General features: G+C 36.4%; 2 protein-coding genes across 2 annotated transcripts in view; both read right to left on the minus strand.

The window, feature by feature from the left end:
* The window catches only part of st8sia2 (ST8 alpha-N-acetyl-neuraminide alpha-2,8-sialyltransferase 2), a 31,926-nt gene extending 25,738 nt beyond the window's left edge, over positions 1 to 6,188 (minus strand). The window contains exons 1-2 of the mRNA XM_038268789.1: positions 5,835 to 6,188; positions 2,864 to 2,917 (exon numbers count right to left, since the gene is read on the minus strand). Coding sequence (XP_038124717.1) covers positions 2,864 to 2,917; positions 5,835 to 5,932 — 152 coding nt within the window. The 5' untranslated portion in view covers positions 5,933 to 6,188. The remainder of the gene's footprint in view (positions 1 to 2,863; positions 2,918 to 5,834) is intronic.
* A 6,268-nt stretch (positions 6,189 to 12,456) lies between these two features.
* slco3a1 (solute carrier organic anion transporter family, member 3A1) overlaps positions 12,457 to 20,314 on the minus strand; it is a 48,672-nt gene continuing 40,814 nt past the window's right edge. Inside the window, exons 7-10 of the mRNA XM_038268875.1 lie at positions 14,800 to 14,968; positions 14,292 to 14,464; positions 14,122 to 14,186; positions 12,457 to 13,861 (exon numbers count right to left, since the gene is read on the minus strand). Coding sequence (XP_038124803.1) covers positions 13,509 to 13,861; positions 14,122 to 14,186; positions 14,292 to 14,464; positions 14,800 to 14,968 — 760 coding nt within the window. The 3' untranslated portion in view covers positions 12,457 to 13,508. The remainder of the gene's footprint in view (positions 13,862 to 14,121; positions 14,187 to 14,291; positions 14,465 to 14,799; positions 14,969 to 20,314) is intronic.

Below are 20,314 nucleotides of genomic sequence, written 5' to 3' on the forward strand. Positions count from 1 at the left end.
GTAACATTCAAAAAATATGTTTATTTTGATGGCAAAAATGTATGTCAATGTAATAAAAAGTTACGCCAACTTGCCTGAATATATTAAGAAAAATAACAAAAGTGCTTCTATAAGAAATTCGTGAAAAGCACTCTGAGAGTGAAAGGAACACATTGATTTTGGTACAACATAACCTTAGAGGCATTAATGCTGATACTGGTACTTACAGTTTTTAGTCTATAAACTTAATTATAATTATTAACTAGAGTTATTAAATTTTTAACTTTACTTTTTAAATTTTCAATTAGCTTTTTACCTTTTTTCTTAACTTGTTAACTTTTTTTTCCCAACTTAATTTACAGTAGGTAATCATTCAAGGGCTCATCAAATTTTGGTCAAATGCCAAAATAAGATGTACAGCCATGTGTCTCTTTGCTGAATGGCTGGATATAGATTTTGTTCTTCTAGACCTCACAGAGGGAGGGGGGGACTCCATTTGTAACGGGTATGCAATTGATCAAAAATGGTAAATTGCCCTATATAAGGTTAATACAGACGAGTACCTAAAATGAGGTATTTCTTGTATAAAACCCAGCAGTGTTTATTAGGCATATTTCCAGCAGCTGTATCTCAATGACAGTACTGTGTGACACATAGCTGGGTATTTATATCAGTTGGCGTAAAAAGTTAAAACACACCCACAGTCGGTGACTCACTGTGCTGTCAGGGCTGCAAAGGAGTCTGAAACATCTCAAGAACAGAGCTTTCCGGGGTCTAAATGAACGTGACCAGCTGCATATCAATAAATTAACATAAAAGTCAAAAGCTGATTCATCAAAAAAAAATGATGTCAAAGGGAGAGCTTTTTTTCATATTGATACATTACACCGAAAGAGACATTTATTACTGTTTTAAGTTACTTGTGTGATTTAGATGCATCAAACTATACATATGAATGTTTATATGTTCAGCACTGATATTATAGTTAACCAATGAGCACATGTGTGGAAACTTCTTAAAGCAGCTTGGATTCTATGCCTCCTCGCTCTTCTTAGAAAGGAAACTTTCAGCCACTTAGTAACAGTTCAGTGCTTTTAGCCCAGAAAGGAGGCTTCACTGTCAGTGATTGAGGAGTGGTTTAACAAAAGTTCTGCAGTGGTATGAATGGAAGATATGGCCAAAACTAATATCACAATAAATTTCTCAATTTTGGTCAAAACAATCACATTTTTCATATCAATAAAACATATATCATATAATCTGCAAAAAGACATCCAAGAATGCCCACAATAGATGTCTGTTAAAGCTGCAATGATTCTACAATCTTTATAAAATTCCTCCAAAAAAACATTTTAGAGATATTTGCTTAGAAAAAAACAAAAACACATCAAATCCAGGGCGTCAGTTATTGACAAATGCTGTATTCATAGATTCCAACGTACATTAAAATATATCATTAATGCACACCAACAAAATTGAATTCAATTGAATACTGATATTGAAACATTGTTTAGCCATATATGGTAGATGTAGACAATTTCTTTGATATATATGGTGACTTTTCAGTATAACACTTTTTTCAACCACCCAACTATGTCTAATTTTGCTTGGATTTAAAAAAAATGTGAGCAGCCAGCTTTCTTAGCTTGGACTAATAACTTACTAGAGCTGCAAAATAGGGATGCACGAGATAATCGGCCTCCTATCGGTATCGGCCTTAAAACTGAATATCGGACATCGGCCACCCCACCGATATTTAACCTGATATTTGATCAGCTTCTGAGTTTCTAAAGTCTAAAAAAATAAAATAAATAAATAAAAATACTACTTCTTCTTCTTCCTCTAAAACTAATTTTTTACAGCCTTAAAAACTTCTAAAGACGAGGGAAAAAATATTGATACATTAAAATATCACAATATCTTCATATGCTGATATATTGCCATTTAAAAACACCATATCAATCTCTTTTATTAATGATATATTGCTATATGTCATCTTTATGCTATGAAATTCCCCGAAAATCCACGAAATTTTGCCATATTTTTATATGTTGATATATTGACACGGTATCGATCTATTTTACTAACAAAATCTCTCAAGAATTTGCAAAATATTACGAGAGTTTGTAACAGAACAATGAAATTTCACGAGATTTAGAAAGTAAAATTGATCGATACCGCGTTTTTAAAAATCAATTTGATATCAGCATATGAAAATATATTTGAGTAAATTATTTTTCAAAGTGTCAGAAATGGATAACAAAACTGCTATTTTCAATGACTACTTATTTTTGTCCAGCTTTAACATCGGTATCGATATCGGTTATTGGCTACATGAGTTTTAAAATATCGGCATATCGGATATCGGCCAAAATCCCAATATCGTGCATCTCTACTGCACAATCTATTGAATGGCAGCTTATCAAAATACTAGAGCAAAGTACTTTCTGCTTGGATGCAATTTTTAGTATAGCTGAAGTGACTTTAAATGTTCTTTATTTTATTATTAAGAAAAGGGCCTATTTTCCTCAAAGGCTGTGTTGTGTAACACAAGATCACTTTTGCTGAGTGTGCATGTGTTTTCTACCACACATTTTCCATTAGTATTACTGAATTATGGCTGGATTATTTGGAAATGACCGGAAAGAATATTTTTCTGTACCAATAACAATCTATTGCTTTTACATTATTCAAATTTTAATAGAAACTGATTTTTTTATTAATTGCGGGCCAAAAATGTGCAAAGAGAAATTAGTGAAATAAGTGTGAAATATATAACTTTGTGTTTTTAAAATCATTTATTGCAATGAATACATCTTTTAAGCATTTTGTAATCCATTTATATAAACTACTACTTTGCATGAGTAAAGATCGAATTTCTGACCTGTGAGGGGGGAGGAGCTGGTGTGCGCTGGTCTTCTTTGAGAGGCCAATATTTCTGGGAAAGAGAGATTCAGTTCAATTCACTGCAAGCATCTCATATTCACAGCTGTAACATCTGAGACCCTGACTGGATTCAGCCTCATCTAGAGTGAGAGTGAAGGTGAAAAGAACTCTTCTGGGTTTTCTTTTACTGTGAGAAACCCACTGTGAGCCCATTTGCTGATGTAATAAGGGGAAATGTGGCCTTAATGGAGCATTATAAGGGCTGAGGAGAGGTATTCTTTTCACAGAGAAGTGGGCTGGCTCTCTCCAGAGGTGTGAAACCATCCTCTATCATGCATTTAGAGCAAATATGCTTCATGAGCATTCAGGTTTTTCAGCATCAGAAACTTAGATATATAAAAAATGACCTTGATCACATCTAATAAACTTAACCCTCCTATCGTCCTCAAATATAGTAACAAATTTGGTCCTTGGGGTCAATTTGACCCCAGGGATATTTACCTCCAGAAAATGATTTACAGAATATTGTTGACCAAGTTTTTGTGACAGGCACTTTGTTTATTTGTTGAATACATAAATAACCCCTTGAAAATCAGTGAGTTGACCTTCCCTCTAGCGCCACCATCAGGCCAAACCTTTAAATGAAAATGAGTTTATTTTGATTTTTTTATACAAATCTTCTCAAATTTACAGGTTTTGAGCACATTCATGACTCTGAGCACATTCATGACTCTTACCAAATGAACCATATTGATTAATGTTGGTGACTCCCCCTTTCCTCTCATAAACATATTTATTTACTTATTTTTATCTATTTTGTTGTAATATATTTGTTGCTAGTTACTGTAGGATCTTACTCACCCCTCCTCTTTTGTTATCTGGGCTTGGGACCGGCAATGGCAGAGTTATAGAGTTTTTTTGTTTGTTTTTGTTTTTTTATGATTTTTTTTGGTTGTTTTTTCTGTTTTTTTTTGTTGTTTTTTTTTATTCATTTGTGTGACAGAAAATGGATAATGAGAACATGTCACGTAGTAGTTAGAACATGGAACAGTTTTTAGAGAGAAACAACATGGTGGCTGGAAATATTGCCCTTCCAGTCTCAGCATTCCAAAGACTTGCTGTTGCTTCACCTTTTGACTTATAAAGTCCTGCCAAAATTAGCAAGCCAATGTAGGCTTCCAAATCAACTAGATCCAAGTCTTTCCAACTGTCCCCATAAACACGCTTTCCCTCTAAATTTGTCATCCCAAGCACAATATTTTTGATTGATGGTGTTATGAAGAGCTCGAATGATGACGTCATCAACATGGCTGACTGCATATCTGGTGGGTCCTGGAACCATTTTGATTATATTACTTGCGCTATGTCTACCCTGCTGTTTCAGTGGGGAAAGGGACCATATTATTTTTCCATTTTTGGATGAAATTGTGTCTGCTGGTGGTTGAGGGACAACAGGAGGGTCAACACTCTCATTCTCATCAGATGAGAATTCCTCAAAATCAGGGTCCTCCTCAACACAATCCTCAGTCTCAGAGACAGTCTCCTCTAAGTCACTTTCACTGTCAAAGAGCTGCTCCAAAACCTCTTTGACAGTAAACCTTTTCCAGAAGACATTTTCAAAGAGAGAGTGTGCAGATTGCAGTATACTCAGAGCACAGTGAGGAATGATTTGGATAGAGGACTGTAGTGCAAGCTTATGTTTGCTCCTCCCTGATTTGGCATGAACTACCAATGGCGTTGTAGGAATAACCCGCCCTTCACAAGGCGGGAAAAATCAGTTCTACTTTGGCAGGTGTGAGTTCAGAAGGTCACACAGATCCCCAGATGTCTCAGTTCAAATGTATCAACTAAAATGTATCAACTCTGCACCTGCAGGTGTTGTCATGTTAGGTCACTGACAAGTTTTAGCAGCTAAAACAGCTTGGGGTCAAATTGACCCCAGAGGACAACCAATGCGTGTAATATGTATTCAGCACATTAAAAAAATAACATCACAAAAATTTTATGCTTTACCAGTTGTCCCCATCTAATTAGGAAAAGTCATGAAATATGAAGCAAAAAAAAAAAAGTTAACTAATATTTTTTGAATGATAAACATTGAATGGGGTCAAATTGACCCCAAGGACGACAGGAGGGTTAATCTAGACGGAGGGCTGAACTCCTGCATCATTTCAATCCGTGTGGCCTTTAAACATGAAGCCGTTAAGCTGCTATTTATGAATTGGCCCTGGTTCTTCTCCCAAAGCAAATCAAAGACCAATGCGACCTCATTACAAAATAAGCCACAGACTGTAATTGCACTCAAAATAAGATGTGCTCTTCCTTAAAGAGAAAGAAAGTGGGAAACACATGAGCTTTACACAAACATTGAATTAATATTTTCTGCAGTTTTTTTTATTTTTTATGATGAAATGAAGAATAGATGCTCTTGGAGTTCAAGTGCAAGTGGGGAAAAACATAGATGACCTGGAGGGATTCTGCTGCAGGATTTTAAAGTCTGACAATGAGAGAGAAGGAAATAAAATGTATTCATTTATTTTTTTCCTGTTTGCAATCTCCCTCTTAAATCTGCCCCCCATTTCTCTCATAGACACAGTCACACAACCACACATTCTCAATTTCACAGCCTCTCTGCACACTCTTATAGTGGAAATGCATCCTATATCCTGCATGCTGCTGCAATACAAACAGCCTAATCCTTGGAGACCCGGGCAGACAGGCAGGCGCGCTGCTGTTGGAGCAGCTGCACCACAAATCTGAAAAAGAGCAGCTCAACATTCAACCCCAAACTTCAATCAGTTCAAACCAACTCGCTTTGTTGTTGTTTTTTTTTATTTGTACCACCACTCTGCTCTCCTTTCATTGATCCATGCACGCCAGATAAATTAGATCCAACCTGCAGGACTGCAAACAATAGGCACAGAGGGAGGGAGACACACTGATTGGGTGAATTACGCTCGGTCACTTACGTGCTTTCTTTTTCCACTTCAGCAATATCCCCAATTATCAAGAGCACAACCAGCAGCGTTAGGAAGCCGAACAACAGAGAGCGGAATTCTAGCGGCATGGCTGCATCCACCGGCCCGGGAGGGAGTCACTCTTCCTCCTTTTTCTTCCTTCCACTCCGTGTTACATCCTCCCGGTAATCCCAGTCTGGAAACCCAGGACCCGCTCTGTCATCTTTTTTTTTCTCACTCTCTTTGTTCCAATCGGACACTCCCCCCTTCCTTCCCTCCAACCTTCCTCGGATGTTGTGCGCTTTCCACAGGGCGATGCGCCGCTGCTGTCTATTCCCCCAGTGAAACTTTGAAAGCGTGCACCTACACAGCTCTCCACTGGAGTTGCGCTGCCACATGCAGCCTTAAAGGCGCAGGGGGGGCTTCCAAAAATACTACTACATAAAAATAAATAAAACCTCCAAATCCACGTTGAAGGTCGAAATTATATTAGTTTTCCAAAATTGTGACTGATGCATTTCAAGTTGATGTCAAACATTAGAATGATGCTGGAAAAACTAATTCAATTTTAATTTAACACATGTCATTTCAAGGCAATTTACAGTTCACCAGATCACAAAGTAAAATTGATTCAAAGTTTTTTTTTAATCTAAGGAAAACCAGTTGATTGCATCGACTAAATGACTCCAATGCAATCCCTCACACTAAGCATGCTTGTAGCGACTGTGGAGAGGAAAAACTCCCTTTTAACAGGAAGAAACCTCCAGCAGAACCAGGCTCAGTGTGACCGGCCATCTGCTGAGGCCGACTGGGGTTCAAGGAGACAGAAGCAGAGATACAAAAAGCCGCTGTAAAAGGCGGCCCGGTCCAGGCAGACAAACTCTGAGCCAACTCCAATGTCAGAGGATGAAGAAAGCACATCCAGCCAGTCAGAGTCAGAAAAACAGGACTACACTGAAGAACAGGCCGATCTTGAACATCTATAACAGGCATCCCAAAACTCGGTCCTCGAGGGCTGCTGTCCTGCAGGTTTTGGAGGTTTCCCATCTTTAGCACAGCTGATTATAATCTTTGCAGTAGAGCAAAAGCCTGTTAATCATCTTTCAATTAAAATCAGCTGTGCTGGAGTAAGGAAACCTCTAAAACCTGCAGGACAGCGGAACCTCGAGGACCGAGTTTGGGGGTGCCTGATCTATAACAACACTGGAAACACGATGTAGAAATAAGTACAAATGTCTTAAATTAAGTGTATTTACCCTTGATTTGAGTAGATAAGTGAGATAATTTGCCAATGGAATGAGTATTTTTACTCCTAAAATAAGATAATTAGATAATATGCACTTTAAATAAGACAATGCAGTTGTGTTTTCTTATTTTAAATCTAAATTGTCTTGTTCTATTGGCAAAATGTATCTTTTATCTCCTAAATTCAAGAACAAATGCAGTCATTTTAAGAAAAAATGTCTTATCTAGATTTTTCATTTTTTGCAGTGAAAGTTGTTGATGGCAGCAGCACAGCTGATATTTCTCTCCATGATGGGGTCACAGCCAAACAGGAACAGATGAGGTGAAGCTACTATGAATTAGAGAATGAACTAACAGACAGAGAATAGAGATAGAATAAAGCAGAATGATAAAATAGGGGTCCCTATATCCTATAAACATAGTGTTAAATAATTTGTTAGTGAATTTGTTTATGAAGCTCAATTAGTTCGGCTACATTTCAAAGGTGTTGCTAACATTTTTTTCACTCTTAATTTGGTAAAAATCACTAGCCTAACGTATTATAATGTACTGGGTAATGAAGTTGACGGAAAATAACTTCTTACATGCAAAAATGAAAAAAGCTTTACATTTGTTCACTGCTGCACTTTATGGAATAGAAATTTTCATTGACTGTCTGGAAAGCTGTACTAAACGAAATTTGTTTTGTATACACTTTGAATATAAAATAACAATAAAAGTTGTCTAAGTCATCTATTTGCATGCATTTTCAAGTCTTGCTCCATCGGATTAACATCCGGACTTTGACTAGACCTATAGGCTTGGGAAGCAACTACCAATTATTTTGCAAATCCATTAATCTGTTGATTATTTTTTCAATAAATCAATTAATAATCGGATTGCAAAAGGTTACTTAAAGAAGACTTTTGCTAAATCAAACCAGGTTAAACTAAAACCTTTCCACTTGAGGAGTTCTGGATGGAGCATATTGACAGACAAAAACATTTTTCATTTTAAATGCAAAATGTTTACTTTTTTTAAACAACTTTGGTATAATTGCTACTCTAAGTGGGCTGCTCTGTCTGCTAAAGGTAAATTTTAGAGTCTCTTTGCTCCAGTTACTGATTAACTGATTATTAAAATGGTTGACGATTATTTCGATAATCAATTAATCACGATTAATCTGATTAATTGTTTCAACCCTACTATAGGCCCACACATAAATATGTCTCCATCAAAACACATCATCTCAGATCCTTAGCATTCCCAAAGAATAGGAAAACATAATTCATCCATTGAAATGGGTCTCCTCCCAGTGGGACGCATTTAGAAAACATCCAAAGGGGGACATTAAGCAGACGTCCTGATGTATTTCTATATTCATGAAAGATTCTGTTTTCTAAAAGCAAGGATAGATTAAACTGCTCAGCTTTGTGGGACTGCTGCTACCTACCACCGATTACTTTTCTTTTGTCGACCCTGAGAATGCAATCAATTGTGCTTTGCTCGACTTTTTTGTCCATAAATGACACTGATAGAACAAGACAAAAAACAAAAAAGGTTGCATAAGTTTCCCAAAGCCACGGATCAATGTTTCATGAGATGGAAAACCTTACATAAATTGCAAAAATATATTAAAATAAGTAATTTAGTAAAAAATAAAAGCATAATACCAACGCCTCAAAAAACATAGATAAATGGAACCCTAAAAAAATTATGTATCTTATTGTTTCTGTTTAAGATGCACATGAAACCAATTTAGTCCATATTGTAAGAATTAACATTTGCTTTGTTCCCTGATTTGATGACATGTTTTTTTCTACTAGCTTTTCTGTTTTGTTAACAACTCTTCTAAAAATACAAATCAGAACTCAGTGTCAATGTTATCAAGTATCTGTAATAAGCGTTGAAATACACACACACAAATTTTATGATAAAATATAAGGACACCTACAAAAAGAATCGCAGGAGAACAGTCACAGATTGAGGAAGTACAAGGCAGAGTGATGAGTAACCAAGAGGGTAACAGAGAGAGTGAGGGACAGTCAATGGAAGAATCCAGCTGTGAAAAAAGAGAACCTATTGAGCTGGTTCGTTGGTTGGAGAATAAAAAATGAACCAGTGTGACCTGGAGCAACTGGGGCAGAATGAATGCAGGGCAGCATGAGGGAGGGAGACTAATGGGTAGCTAAACTCAGACACAAAGAGACTTCACACCAGAAGAAATATTAACTCTTCAAAGAAATACATACGTAGGTATCATATGTATCATACGTATGATAAAACTAGAGAGTTGAACACAAAATGAACTAAGCACAAAGCATGAATGGGAAAATAGAATGAACACAAATAATCAACATGTCATGATCTTGGCACTGCTCATTTCATCCACCTGTCCAATTCTGCCTAGTTTCTCAGTACCTCTCATCTAATCTGCCTGTTCCTGCCTCTATTTAAGCTGTTTGCATCCAGTCTATTCCATATTGTTCTTGTTCTCTCTAGCCAAGTGCCAATCTTTTCAGAGTTCCTTGGTGTTCCGGATTACCTGATCCTGACCCGTTCTGCCTCTCAACCACTGAGCCTGCCTTTTCAAGTCTCAATGTTTTGCCTGAACCGTCTTTGGACACTTGGAACTGTAAGCCTGCCTGTTCCTGTTCTGATATGTTTGCCTGACCTGGCTTCGGACTCCTGCTTGTTCTAAGGGGCTGCAGCTTGTTCTCCTGGGACACTCTGGGTGGCACCCGTCCCACCTTGTTGGCAGCCTACTGGGTGGATACTACCTCATTCTCTGGGCATGGACTGAACTTGTAAACCAGGTTAGTGACTCATGTTAATAATTTCCTCGGTTAGAGTTACATGGTCACTAACCTGTGATAAGTTAACTCTCTCCAGAGTTTCCTGTGTCAGACGTCCAGCCACTGCTACTTAGATCCACCAGTTTTAAATAAACGCTTTTAAAGTTATTCCACTGTCTGTCTAGTCTGCATATTGGGTCCCTGTGTTCTGGATTGAGACACAACAAGGAAATACTAAAAACATTATTATGAACAGTAGTTCATTATTATGAACGCTCTTTCATGCTTATTCAGGGAAAATGATGACATCTTTGGTCAAGCGTTCCCAGCTTCATCAGCTCATTGCATACATTATCTAATGAGCTCAACTTCACAAACACAGGAGGAAAGTTCTGATTTACTTAGTATTGTCAAGACCACACCAACCAAGACCAAGGAGTACCTAGTGGGGTGTGGTTTTGACTACAACTAGACATTAACTGAAAGTGCAGCTGCACCATTGAGAGAATACAAAATGACAACATGCATAACAAAAACTGTCCAGGTAAGAAAACTAGAAATCATTGTTTCTTGGATTATATTTGCATTATGAAATATGGCTTTGGGAATTTTGCCGTAATCTGCATCCTATACAAGTGTCTAATTTATGTGCAGGAAATTCAATTCTCATGGGTCAGCAGCTATTTTCACTGAAACACAGCGACTAACAGACAGCACATGGTAAACAACAGTCGACGTGCCCAAGTGTCGATTTACTGCTTTGTTTTCTCTGCTCTGCTTGTGTTACAATTTATCTCAATAAAGCACTTGTTAGGCTAACTGACAGCTTTCGATTAAAAGAGAAAAGTCCTGCCTGCAGCTGTCTCTGTGTCAACTGGCGGATTTATATTGTGGGTTTTTGACTTTCAACAAGGACACCTCAAAGCTGCATTCTGTGTATGTGTGTTTGTGTCTCAGAGTATTGTCAGGAGAGGCTGGAGATGCTTCTTTTGTCTTCATTGAAAGTGTCATTGGTCGAATAATTGAAATTTACAAGCTCCGGAGGACAAAAAAAAATGCAGAAACACAAAGAGAAACACACAGCCTTTTTGTATTCTAAAGCATGTTGTATTTAGATGCACAAAAGGCCTGAAATCACAGCAATTGCTGGATGATGTTTTAATGAGTCGACTCTTTTGGGCTGGTTCACATACAAAAGACTCTAATATTACCTGATTGCATTGCAAGTTTTAAGAATTATTATAATTTCATAAACATCTGTGTGGATAGCGAAAAAGGATTTGGTTAGATCCCGCTGTTTAATATTTCTGTATGTCAGGGCTGCCATTCTTTGAAAATTTTACACTCAATGTTTTCCAGCTGATCTTAAGATTCAGTGCACGTAAAGTGTGCGACACTGCATAGAGAATCAGCATGCTAACAAACACCAAAATGTCATTTGAGTCTGTTCACCTTTGTGACCAATTAGCTGGTGGCGAATGGCTCCCTCCACCGCTGTTTACCTGCTGAATGACTTCTGGAAATATGTCCAAGATTTGAGTCATTGCTGAACAAATCCAACCTATATTTATTGCTTGAAATTCTGTGTCTGTTGACAAAATCTGCAATCAAAGTGCATTAACCGGATCAATCTTTTTTTTTTTTAAATATGCACTAGCAGATGTAGTACACCAAAAAAGAAAATCTACATCTAACGAAACAATCATTAATTAAAAGTGAATTGTTTAAAATAAAAGCATTATGAATTGTAATTATTAGGGTCAGTCATTCTGTGAAAAACAGGCATTAATGTGACCTTGATTTTAGGATGAAGCCAAACAGTCTTGTACATGCTGCTTATAATGCATCATTAAAATAGGTCGTTGCAGACATTGCTCGTATTAATAGATAACTTAAAGGTAGAAATATAACTGTAGAGCATATGTGTCAAACTTATGGCCTATGGGCCGCATCCAGCCAACAGCGGCCATTTATTTGGCCCTCATAAAGTAAAGGAATTATGTTCTTTTAGTGTGCATAATGGCTAGCATTGTCCTAGTTGTCCTACCAGAAAATTGTGTTTTTTGTAAATTAAAAATAATGAAAACAAAAGGTTAATTTATACAACTTCAGCTGTACTTTTATAAGACCTGATATGAAAAAGGTTTGACACCCATAATGTAGAGCTAGACTTAAAGAGGTCTGCTAAAACTCAACTAAAGTCTGGGGCTCTCTAAATTAAGCCTTTTTTGTGGCTCAACAGAAAGATATGGATTAGTAAATGGAAAACCATCATTCTAATGGATCAAAGCAGACAAAACAACAGACTCGAGTCAAAGAACAGTTAGAAAAATGTCTAACCTGTGAGTACTTTAACAATTAAAAGTCACCATTCTGGTGCCAATGTGTGACACTAATACATACAGCATCACTAAATGTATAGTTTGTTTCATTACCATAAAGGTCAACAAGACTTCTGGATATATTGTTTAACTTTCCATTGTCTAACAATTTTTCATGCAGCAGTAAAATCAACACTAGATGTTCATTAATGACAAAAAAAATTAAAAATAAATAATAAAACACAGACATTTCCATTTGAGTGAATTTTCTGAAAAATAATTTATTTCCAGAGCTGTAAGTGTAACTGCAGGGAGGATTGCGGAGTAACCTGAAGTTCTGTTTTTAGGTTTAAATACAGGAAAAAGACTCCTGGTTCATTTAGGGAGCCTTTAGAACTTTTTTTTTTCAGCCTTGAACACAAGAGGCCGAGTGATAAGACACAGAAAATTCAAAATGTCCTGTTCATATCAGTAAACCAAAAAAAAAAAAAATACCTTTATCATCATCATAAATAGTCCTAAATCATTTGTGACATAAGACACACACATCCAAAACAGTTATTTATAGATAATTTATACCGCTCTTAGCTCAAATATAGTCTAATAGTAATAATATATCAAAGGCCGTATGAACCAATCATAAGACTCTCGATATATAACAAAGAATTATTTTCTTAGAAATAAATTCCTATACTATACACTGAATCCCTTTTAAGACAAATTAGGCTGAATACACTGTGCAAATTGGTATGAAACAAAAACGGCTATACTGCTCCCCCACAAAAATCCTAAAAAAATGGCTAAAGTTACAAACATTGCACCTTTGTGGAAAGACCTTACAGTCTTTTCCGAGTTTAAAAAACAGTTTCTATGATGCAGCAGAAAAAAAGGAGATCAAACTTTTATCCAGTCTGGTCTCTGCTCATAATAAACCGTCCTGCACTAAAGTGAAGTGTAGAACAGTGACTCATCAGCTATTAGTTTGTAAACACTTGGCAACTTTTAAACATCTGAAGAAACATTTTCTTATCTGTAAAATCGAATATTCTTTAGGGTAACAGACAGAACATACAGTCATTTTTACCACAAAGATCATTGGCGTCATGGCAGACCTAAAACAGTATGGCAACTATAGCAGTAGTAGCATCTCGTCTATGCACTAGTAAACAATCGGACTGATCCAGCTGGAGCTGCAGGGTCCTCTTCTACCACCAGGAACTGCAGGAACTTACTGAAAACCCCCTGCGTTGAATAACTAGAATAGAACCTTTTGAAAAGCTCGTGGAGTGCATTTCAGACTTAAATAGCCTTATCCTTCCAACAGACAAAGAAAAAATACCATATTTTTATAAAACAGATTCCATATTTTCACAAAACTCATGGTTCTCTAGGTTGTATATAAACTTTGTCCTGTCCGCCAGTTTTGGTCCTTCACTGAGGGATGGGTAAAATTCAGTGGGCGTCAGGTTGCCCTCGTTTCCTTTGATGTATTTCTTGTAGTTCCTCCGCAGGCAGTACCAGGTAGTCATGTAAAGCAGGAAAGCCACAACCTTGAGCATGATAGCGAGGCTCACATAGAGGTGCCTGTACAGCTTGTTGTCATACAGAAGGCAGGCTCCCTTGTCGCCGCAGTTGGAGCTCCAAAAGAGGCAGGTGGAGTCAATCCCAGTGCCAAAGATCAGTGGAGGTGGGATGAATCCTGGGAAAACAGAAAAAGCAGACAACACCTTGTTAAAATCTGGTGACATTCGAATATAGTCTTCAATAAGATATGGATCTACATATTTGTTGAAAGAAGTGGAAGTAGTACTTCGTAAAGCTTTGAGCTCAATAAAAAAAAATATATAGTCTGCCTTAAAACTGACCGCCTTTACTTTAAGCACTCTCTTAACTTTGAAAAGAAAAGGAAGGAAGCGAGGGTAAGATTGTTGGATCAATTCCCCTGTGATCAATTCTTACCGAGGAGTCGTAACAAAAGGAATAACACTCCCAGAGCGTATGACTTCAATTCAGGGCTCACAGTCCTTAAAGAGGAGCAAACAAAAAAGGAAAAAAAAAAGGTATGTTTATGTCTTAAAGTAGCTGTAGGATTCATCCAACGCTTTTTAATCAAATGTAGCAATTTTTACCTGATCAGGACAATAACAGATGGAGTCTGGGCCATGGCACCCACCAGGCTGCAGACACAGATAACACACAGGAAGATGAGGAAAACCTCCCGGCAACCTGCTATCGGGCATTTCCCAGGAGTTGCAGTGCCGGGTCCGTTTTCAGAAGATATGCAGGTGCACCCAGTCAGGTTCTGTTACCATGAAAGCAAAAAAAAAAAGGGGAATTAGAAACACGCATTGGTGTAGATACTCATCTATACTAGAGAATAGAAATAAAAAAATACACTCAGTCAGTTGATACTTATAAGAGAACATATAAATAAAACAAGATGATGATGTCATGGCATGTTTAATACAGACACAGTAGAACACAGGGAATTTCGCATCCTTGTCCATCATACATGCACAATATTCAGAATCAAATTACATCAGCAGTGAAACGCCTGACTTGAAGTTCAACCAAACTCCCACTATTACTACCAAAGCAAATGGAACGATGGTGAACTTGTGTGACACTGATTAATACCTGTGATATGTTGGATGCGGTGTGAGACACCCCTGTCCTGGAGCAGCCGGCGAAGCAGGCAGACAGGTAGGTGACCTCGTTGGAGCCACACACGGGGCTTATGGAGGAGGTGAAGCAGCTGCAGTGGCTGATGCACTGAGCCTCTGGTTTCTCCCCCACGTTTAGTGTCCTGAGCAAAAACACAGGGACATAACTTAGTGTTTAGCAGCCATGTAGGTCTGTAGAAACTGAAGGAATATCCGGAGCACTTTGATGAGAAGATTACTCATTTGTTTTGGACCTTTCTTTAATAGGGTGGACTGGAACACATGCTGAGTTTAGGTTGTCAAATAAAAAAGACAAAAATGTGTCAGTTACGTTAACAGATGAACTTGAGGATTTTGAAAAGTACCTATCAATCTACAAACACCACAAAACATTTCAATTGAAGGTACTTGAAAATTACTTTCTGTTCTGAAGCTGCTGTACAGAAAAGTGTCTGTAGATGTATTGGGAAAAAAAGTGGATCACAAATTCAGTTTTGATGCAGTCGATGTTGTTATTAGACCAAGCATCCTTCATTCTGGGTCAGAAACTGGGCCATAAAGCCCAGGTTGATTGACACAGCTAATTAGACCTTGGACCCCTTTAAATGATTTTCTATGTCAGAACTCCGCATTTCTCACATTGCATTGACACATCAATATTCTTGATCTCCTGAATATTACTGTATTTTACCTCAACAAAGTTGTTGGACTATCACTATATTGAAATCTTATTCTGATTTTCCAGATTAAGACCTTTTCCCAGTAAGATTATCATTTTATTTCTAGAAGCTCAGAGTAATATCATTATAGTGACAACATTCCCTATATTGTTACACAATATATCATGTTTGAGATACTGATACATTTTAAGTTTAAATTGTTACAATCAAAAAAGCTAAATCAATAATAAAATGGTGGTATAATAAACATTATACATTACAGCAGCGGCTACATCAGAGATGGCAAAACTACTCACTTTCCGTACTTGAGTAAAAGTACAGATACTTGTGTTAAAAAATACCCTGGTAAAAGTGGAAGTACTGATTAAACTTCTTTACTCAAGTAAAAGTAACAAAGTACAGGCTTGTAAATTTACTTAAAAGTATAAAAGTAACAGTAGAAACCACTTTTTTCATGCCGTTGCCTACATTTTAAATGGATGTCTGCCAATAGGACTAGATCTCCGTTGTGTTCATTTTCAATCATCTCGTCGTCCATACTACTATGCTAACGCCACCGCCACCAAGCTGCAATGATTTGCCGCGAATGAATACAGCCGAATCTGTTAAATTCATCTTGTAGTGGTGCGTCAAATGCAACGTAGATTCCCATCCAATTAGATTGAATTTGGTATTGATGACGTGAAAAATAATAACGGTAACTCCATTGAAATGATTCAAAACTAAAGTAACGAGACAATTTTTTAAAATGTAAGGAGTAGAAAGTACAAATATTTGTCTAAAAATGTAAAGAGTAGAAGTAAAAAGTCGCCATAAAAATAAGTAGTAAAGTAAAGTAAAAAGATCAGAAAAATCTACTTGAGTACAGAAACGAAGTATTTGTACTTCGTTACTTCCCATCTCTGGGCTACATTAATTGGCATTCCCTGTTACAGATGTAAAAAAAAAACAACTTTACAAAAATATCAGATTAAGGGAAAAAAAAACACATTAGGAAATAGGTTTAAGCAAATGTTTCAATTATTGCCAAGCCAGAGGTTAGGGGTGAAAATCCCATTTTATTTATTGGGGGAACAATGAACTGGAACATTTTAGAGAGTAGTTCCTGCACCATCACCATGTTAAAAGTAATAGAATTTATAGTAGGGTTATTTACTAGTCCATGTTTTATGTTTACAGGTTTTCCTATTCTCAATTAGCAACGTCAACAATGAATTTATTGGTCTAATTTTTTCTATAGTCCAGTCAAAGTAGCTGTACAGGTACAGCAATATTAAGGGGTTTAGTCCATATACTATGACTTTCAACATTTCTATTTTATTAGCCATCTCTCGGCTACCAAGGCTTCAGTTTGAGAGCAGAGCCTTTAGAGGATCCTTTAATACTATGTGGTTGCTTCAGGGTGGTAAAAGAGACACAGGGACAAGTTCAAATATGAGAAAGTGCTAAAAAAATATTTAAAGACAAAAGGGAAAAGACAGAAGTAGCCATCGAAATAGAATTATAAACGCTGGTGTTGACTGAAGTAGGAGCTAAGGCTGTTTAGCTTCCAATTGAATGCATGTATAATTAAGTATTGCCAGCAGATGGTGACAGTATATAACATTTATGTCTGCTGTTCATGCCCAGCGCTTAAGTAGTTTTCATAATCAAAAAGTAAAAACTATCAGGACAAACACTTGCTGTATATAGTTGAATTTTAACATGACTATATGCTTTTTTTGGTGTTGTCAGTGTAGACATATAGTACATGAGTGGGTAATTTTAAAAGGGCCTTCAGTTAAATCTACTGTATAAGAACCATGGGGATAAACTTGGTTAAACTGATGAGAAGGAAATTATTTTTAAAAGCATTATATGTGTTTTGTTGGATGTTCAGAAACTTTCATGGTGAGAATATGCTAATGAACATGTTATAAAGCTTTTACTGTTATTATGATAAGGTGGAAATAGTTGGAGAGAGATGAATTTGCTAATTTAAAAAACTAGTTTAGAATATATTAAATAAGCTTTAGCTTACTAGCATAGCAGATTTCAATACTTATTAGTATGTACAGGTAATGCATAAAAAAAACAATGGCAGGGCTGAGGATTAAGGGTCACAGAAGGATTTATTAAAGACAAACATGAAACAAATGGCATATAGAACACCGACAATGACAGAATAAGAGTCATCTGCCTAAAACATCTTGCCATGGTTTGTTTCATCAAAGTTATTTTCCTTCATTGGATTGCTGTCTGACTCAATAAAGCTTTTGCATTCAGCTCATGAAGCCCTCTGGAGTGCAAAGCCAGGCTGAATGGAAATCCTGTTTATAGATGAAATGAGATGATGCAGATTTGTTTGTATAAATGGAAAGCCCGCTGCACCCTAACAAACAGAGGTGAACTGCATTTTTATTGTTCAGGTCACATCTAATAAAGCTGACTCTGGGAGCTTTGGGACTTGATGCTGTTACCTGCTTTCACTGTTGACCTTTATTAGAAAAAAATGACTCATACAGCTCAAAATAAATCTAATCACTGTGATTACACTAAATAATGTACATGAACAAAATATGTATTATTCATTGTGCATATTCAGTGCTTCTGTTATCTGGAGATTTCATTAGAGAATGACATAACTAAGTTTGTTCTTTGTCAAACTAGAACATCCTAAATCTGTCGAGAGAGAGAGAGAGAGAGAGAGAGAGAGAGAGAGAGAGAGAGAGAGAGAGAGAGAGAGAGAGAGAGAGAGAAATTTGCTTTAGCAACATAAGGGCTCCCAAAGGTGTGTTAATGAAAACCAATGAACTAACTTCATGTGGACTAAAAAGCAAATCAGACAGGTCAGGGATAAAGTTATAGAGGGTTTAAAGCAGGAGAGTTATCACCATATCCTATGTCTTGAATATAATATTTTTCAATATTTTTAATATGGAAAAAGGAGGGCAGACTTCCATATCTTCAAACCTTATAACACATAGCAATCGGTCTAAACTAACAGGCTGCAGCATGTAAAACATTAAGAAGTAGCAGCCATGTCATTTTGACTGCTTTGAAGGAGCTGTAGCAACTCAAAGCTACAGACATTATCATATACTCGTAAATCTGGCCTTTATGGGAAAGTGGAAAGAAGATGATGGATAGGAGAGAGCATACATGTGGAAAATGTACCGATCAAAGCTCTATTTTGTTACAAATGTAAAAAAGCTACAGCAGGGAGAAAGAAAATGGCATCGGTGTATGGAAAGATGATTGGGGATAAATGCAGGGTTATCCTGGAAGAATACCTGTTAAAGGCAACATTCAATAAATAACACCCAACGTTTTCAATTTATTGAATTTTTTCACAAAAAAAAATTTACCTTTACCATTTACCTTCTTTTAAGATAAATTCAAAACAAACCTATTAAATAAACATTACATGATCGTATCCAATAATTTAATATAACTTATTTATTTAAAATACATAACTTTCAGGTTTGTGTGTTTAGAATAATCAAATCAAAATGACTACTAATTAGCAAGGGTGTAACTTTGTGATGAAAGTTGATGGAGACACTCTAAGGGTGGTGGCTGATAGACCTACAGTTACTTGACAAAAACGCTTTTAATAGGGTTTGTATTTTGCAAAATTGAGCTCAAACATATCTTTATTGAATGCTTTCCTATTGTTGAGAACACAAAAGAACCAAAATATATTGATATTTATATCTATGGGTAGTTAGACAATAATGAATGAATAAAAGCATGAATAACAGCTGATTCCAATGCCAACAGCAATATATCATGCCTCCCTAGTGTGTAAACAATTTCAGTTTCATTCATCCATCCATCCAAATAAATAGGGTTTGACTGATGGAAGTTTCCCTTTTAGCTGCATCAGGGATTATTTTCCTTTAAAAGGACCAAAATCTAATTTAGAAATTTGTCCGACATATTGTTGGGAGCCAGAGTCTATGCATTTAAAATTTTTTGGTGGGGACATGTCCAACCAATCCTTCAGAAAGTTCTATGCTAATTAGTGTATTTATTTCAAATTCATACGATTAATTGTCTGAATTGAATAATAATCTGGTTACCTTTATTAAATTTGCACAAAACATTTTGTATTTTAGATAAAGACCCTCAATAGTATTAATTTTGAGTAAGTATGCTTTATTTATTCTAAATCTGATTCTCAATCTGATAACTGTGTATTTTAAATAAATAAGCTTTATCATACAAATGAATATCCAGCATGTAAAGTTTATTCAATAGGTTTGTGTTAAAATAAACTGAAACGCTAAATAAATGTAATAAATGTACATAAATCTTAAAAATTTGGTGGAAACATTTATATGAGTGCGCGAAAGACTTGAAGCTGGAGCAAAGGTTCACCTTACATCAGAAAATCAGCTCTAACTCAGAGCTACACGTTTTAGATCCAAGCATATTATTTATGTTAGAACTGCCCAGGCGGCAATGTCCAGGAAAGAATATGAATCTAAAAATCCAAGACAAAATCTTTTAAAGATGAAGAAGACAAAGATGCTTTTTTTTATCTGCTTTGAATGAGCTTTAGTAACTTTCTAAAGAGCAGGCAAAGCAGGTCAATAAGAGCCTCCAGAAGACCTGCTGCTGTATTTGCAACAAAAGATGGTTCTATTAAACATTAAAACAGCAGGCCAAATTTACAGATTCAAAACCTCAATAAAAAGAAAAATTTATATTCATATTATGCAAAACGTTTTGTTGGTCTGTTGTATGAAACTTGGGGGAAAGCATTGATGTTTTTGGATGTAATGAGGCATAAATGAGGAAAAAAGCAAAGATGCTGTAAATACT

The sequence above is a fragment of the Cyprinodon tularosa genome, unplaced genomic scaffold (assembly GCF_016077235.1).
Source record: "Cyprinodon tularosa strain WSP-4 unplaced genomic scaffold, ASM1607723v1 ctg71, whole genome shotgun sequence".
Taxonomy (NCBI): Eukaryota; Metazoa; Chordata; class Actinopteri; order Cyprinodontiformes; family Cyprinodontidae; genus Cyprinodon; species Cyprinodon tularosa.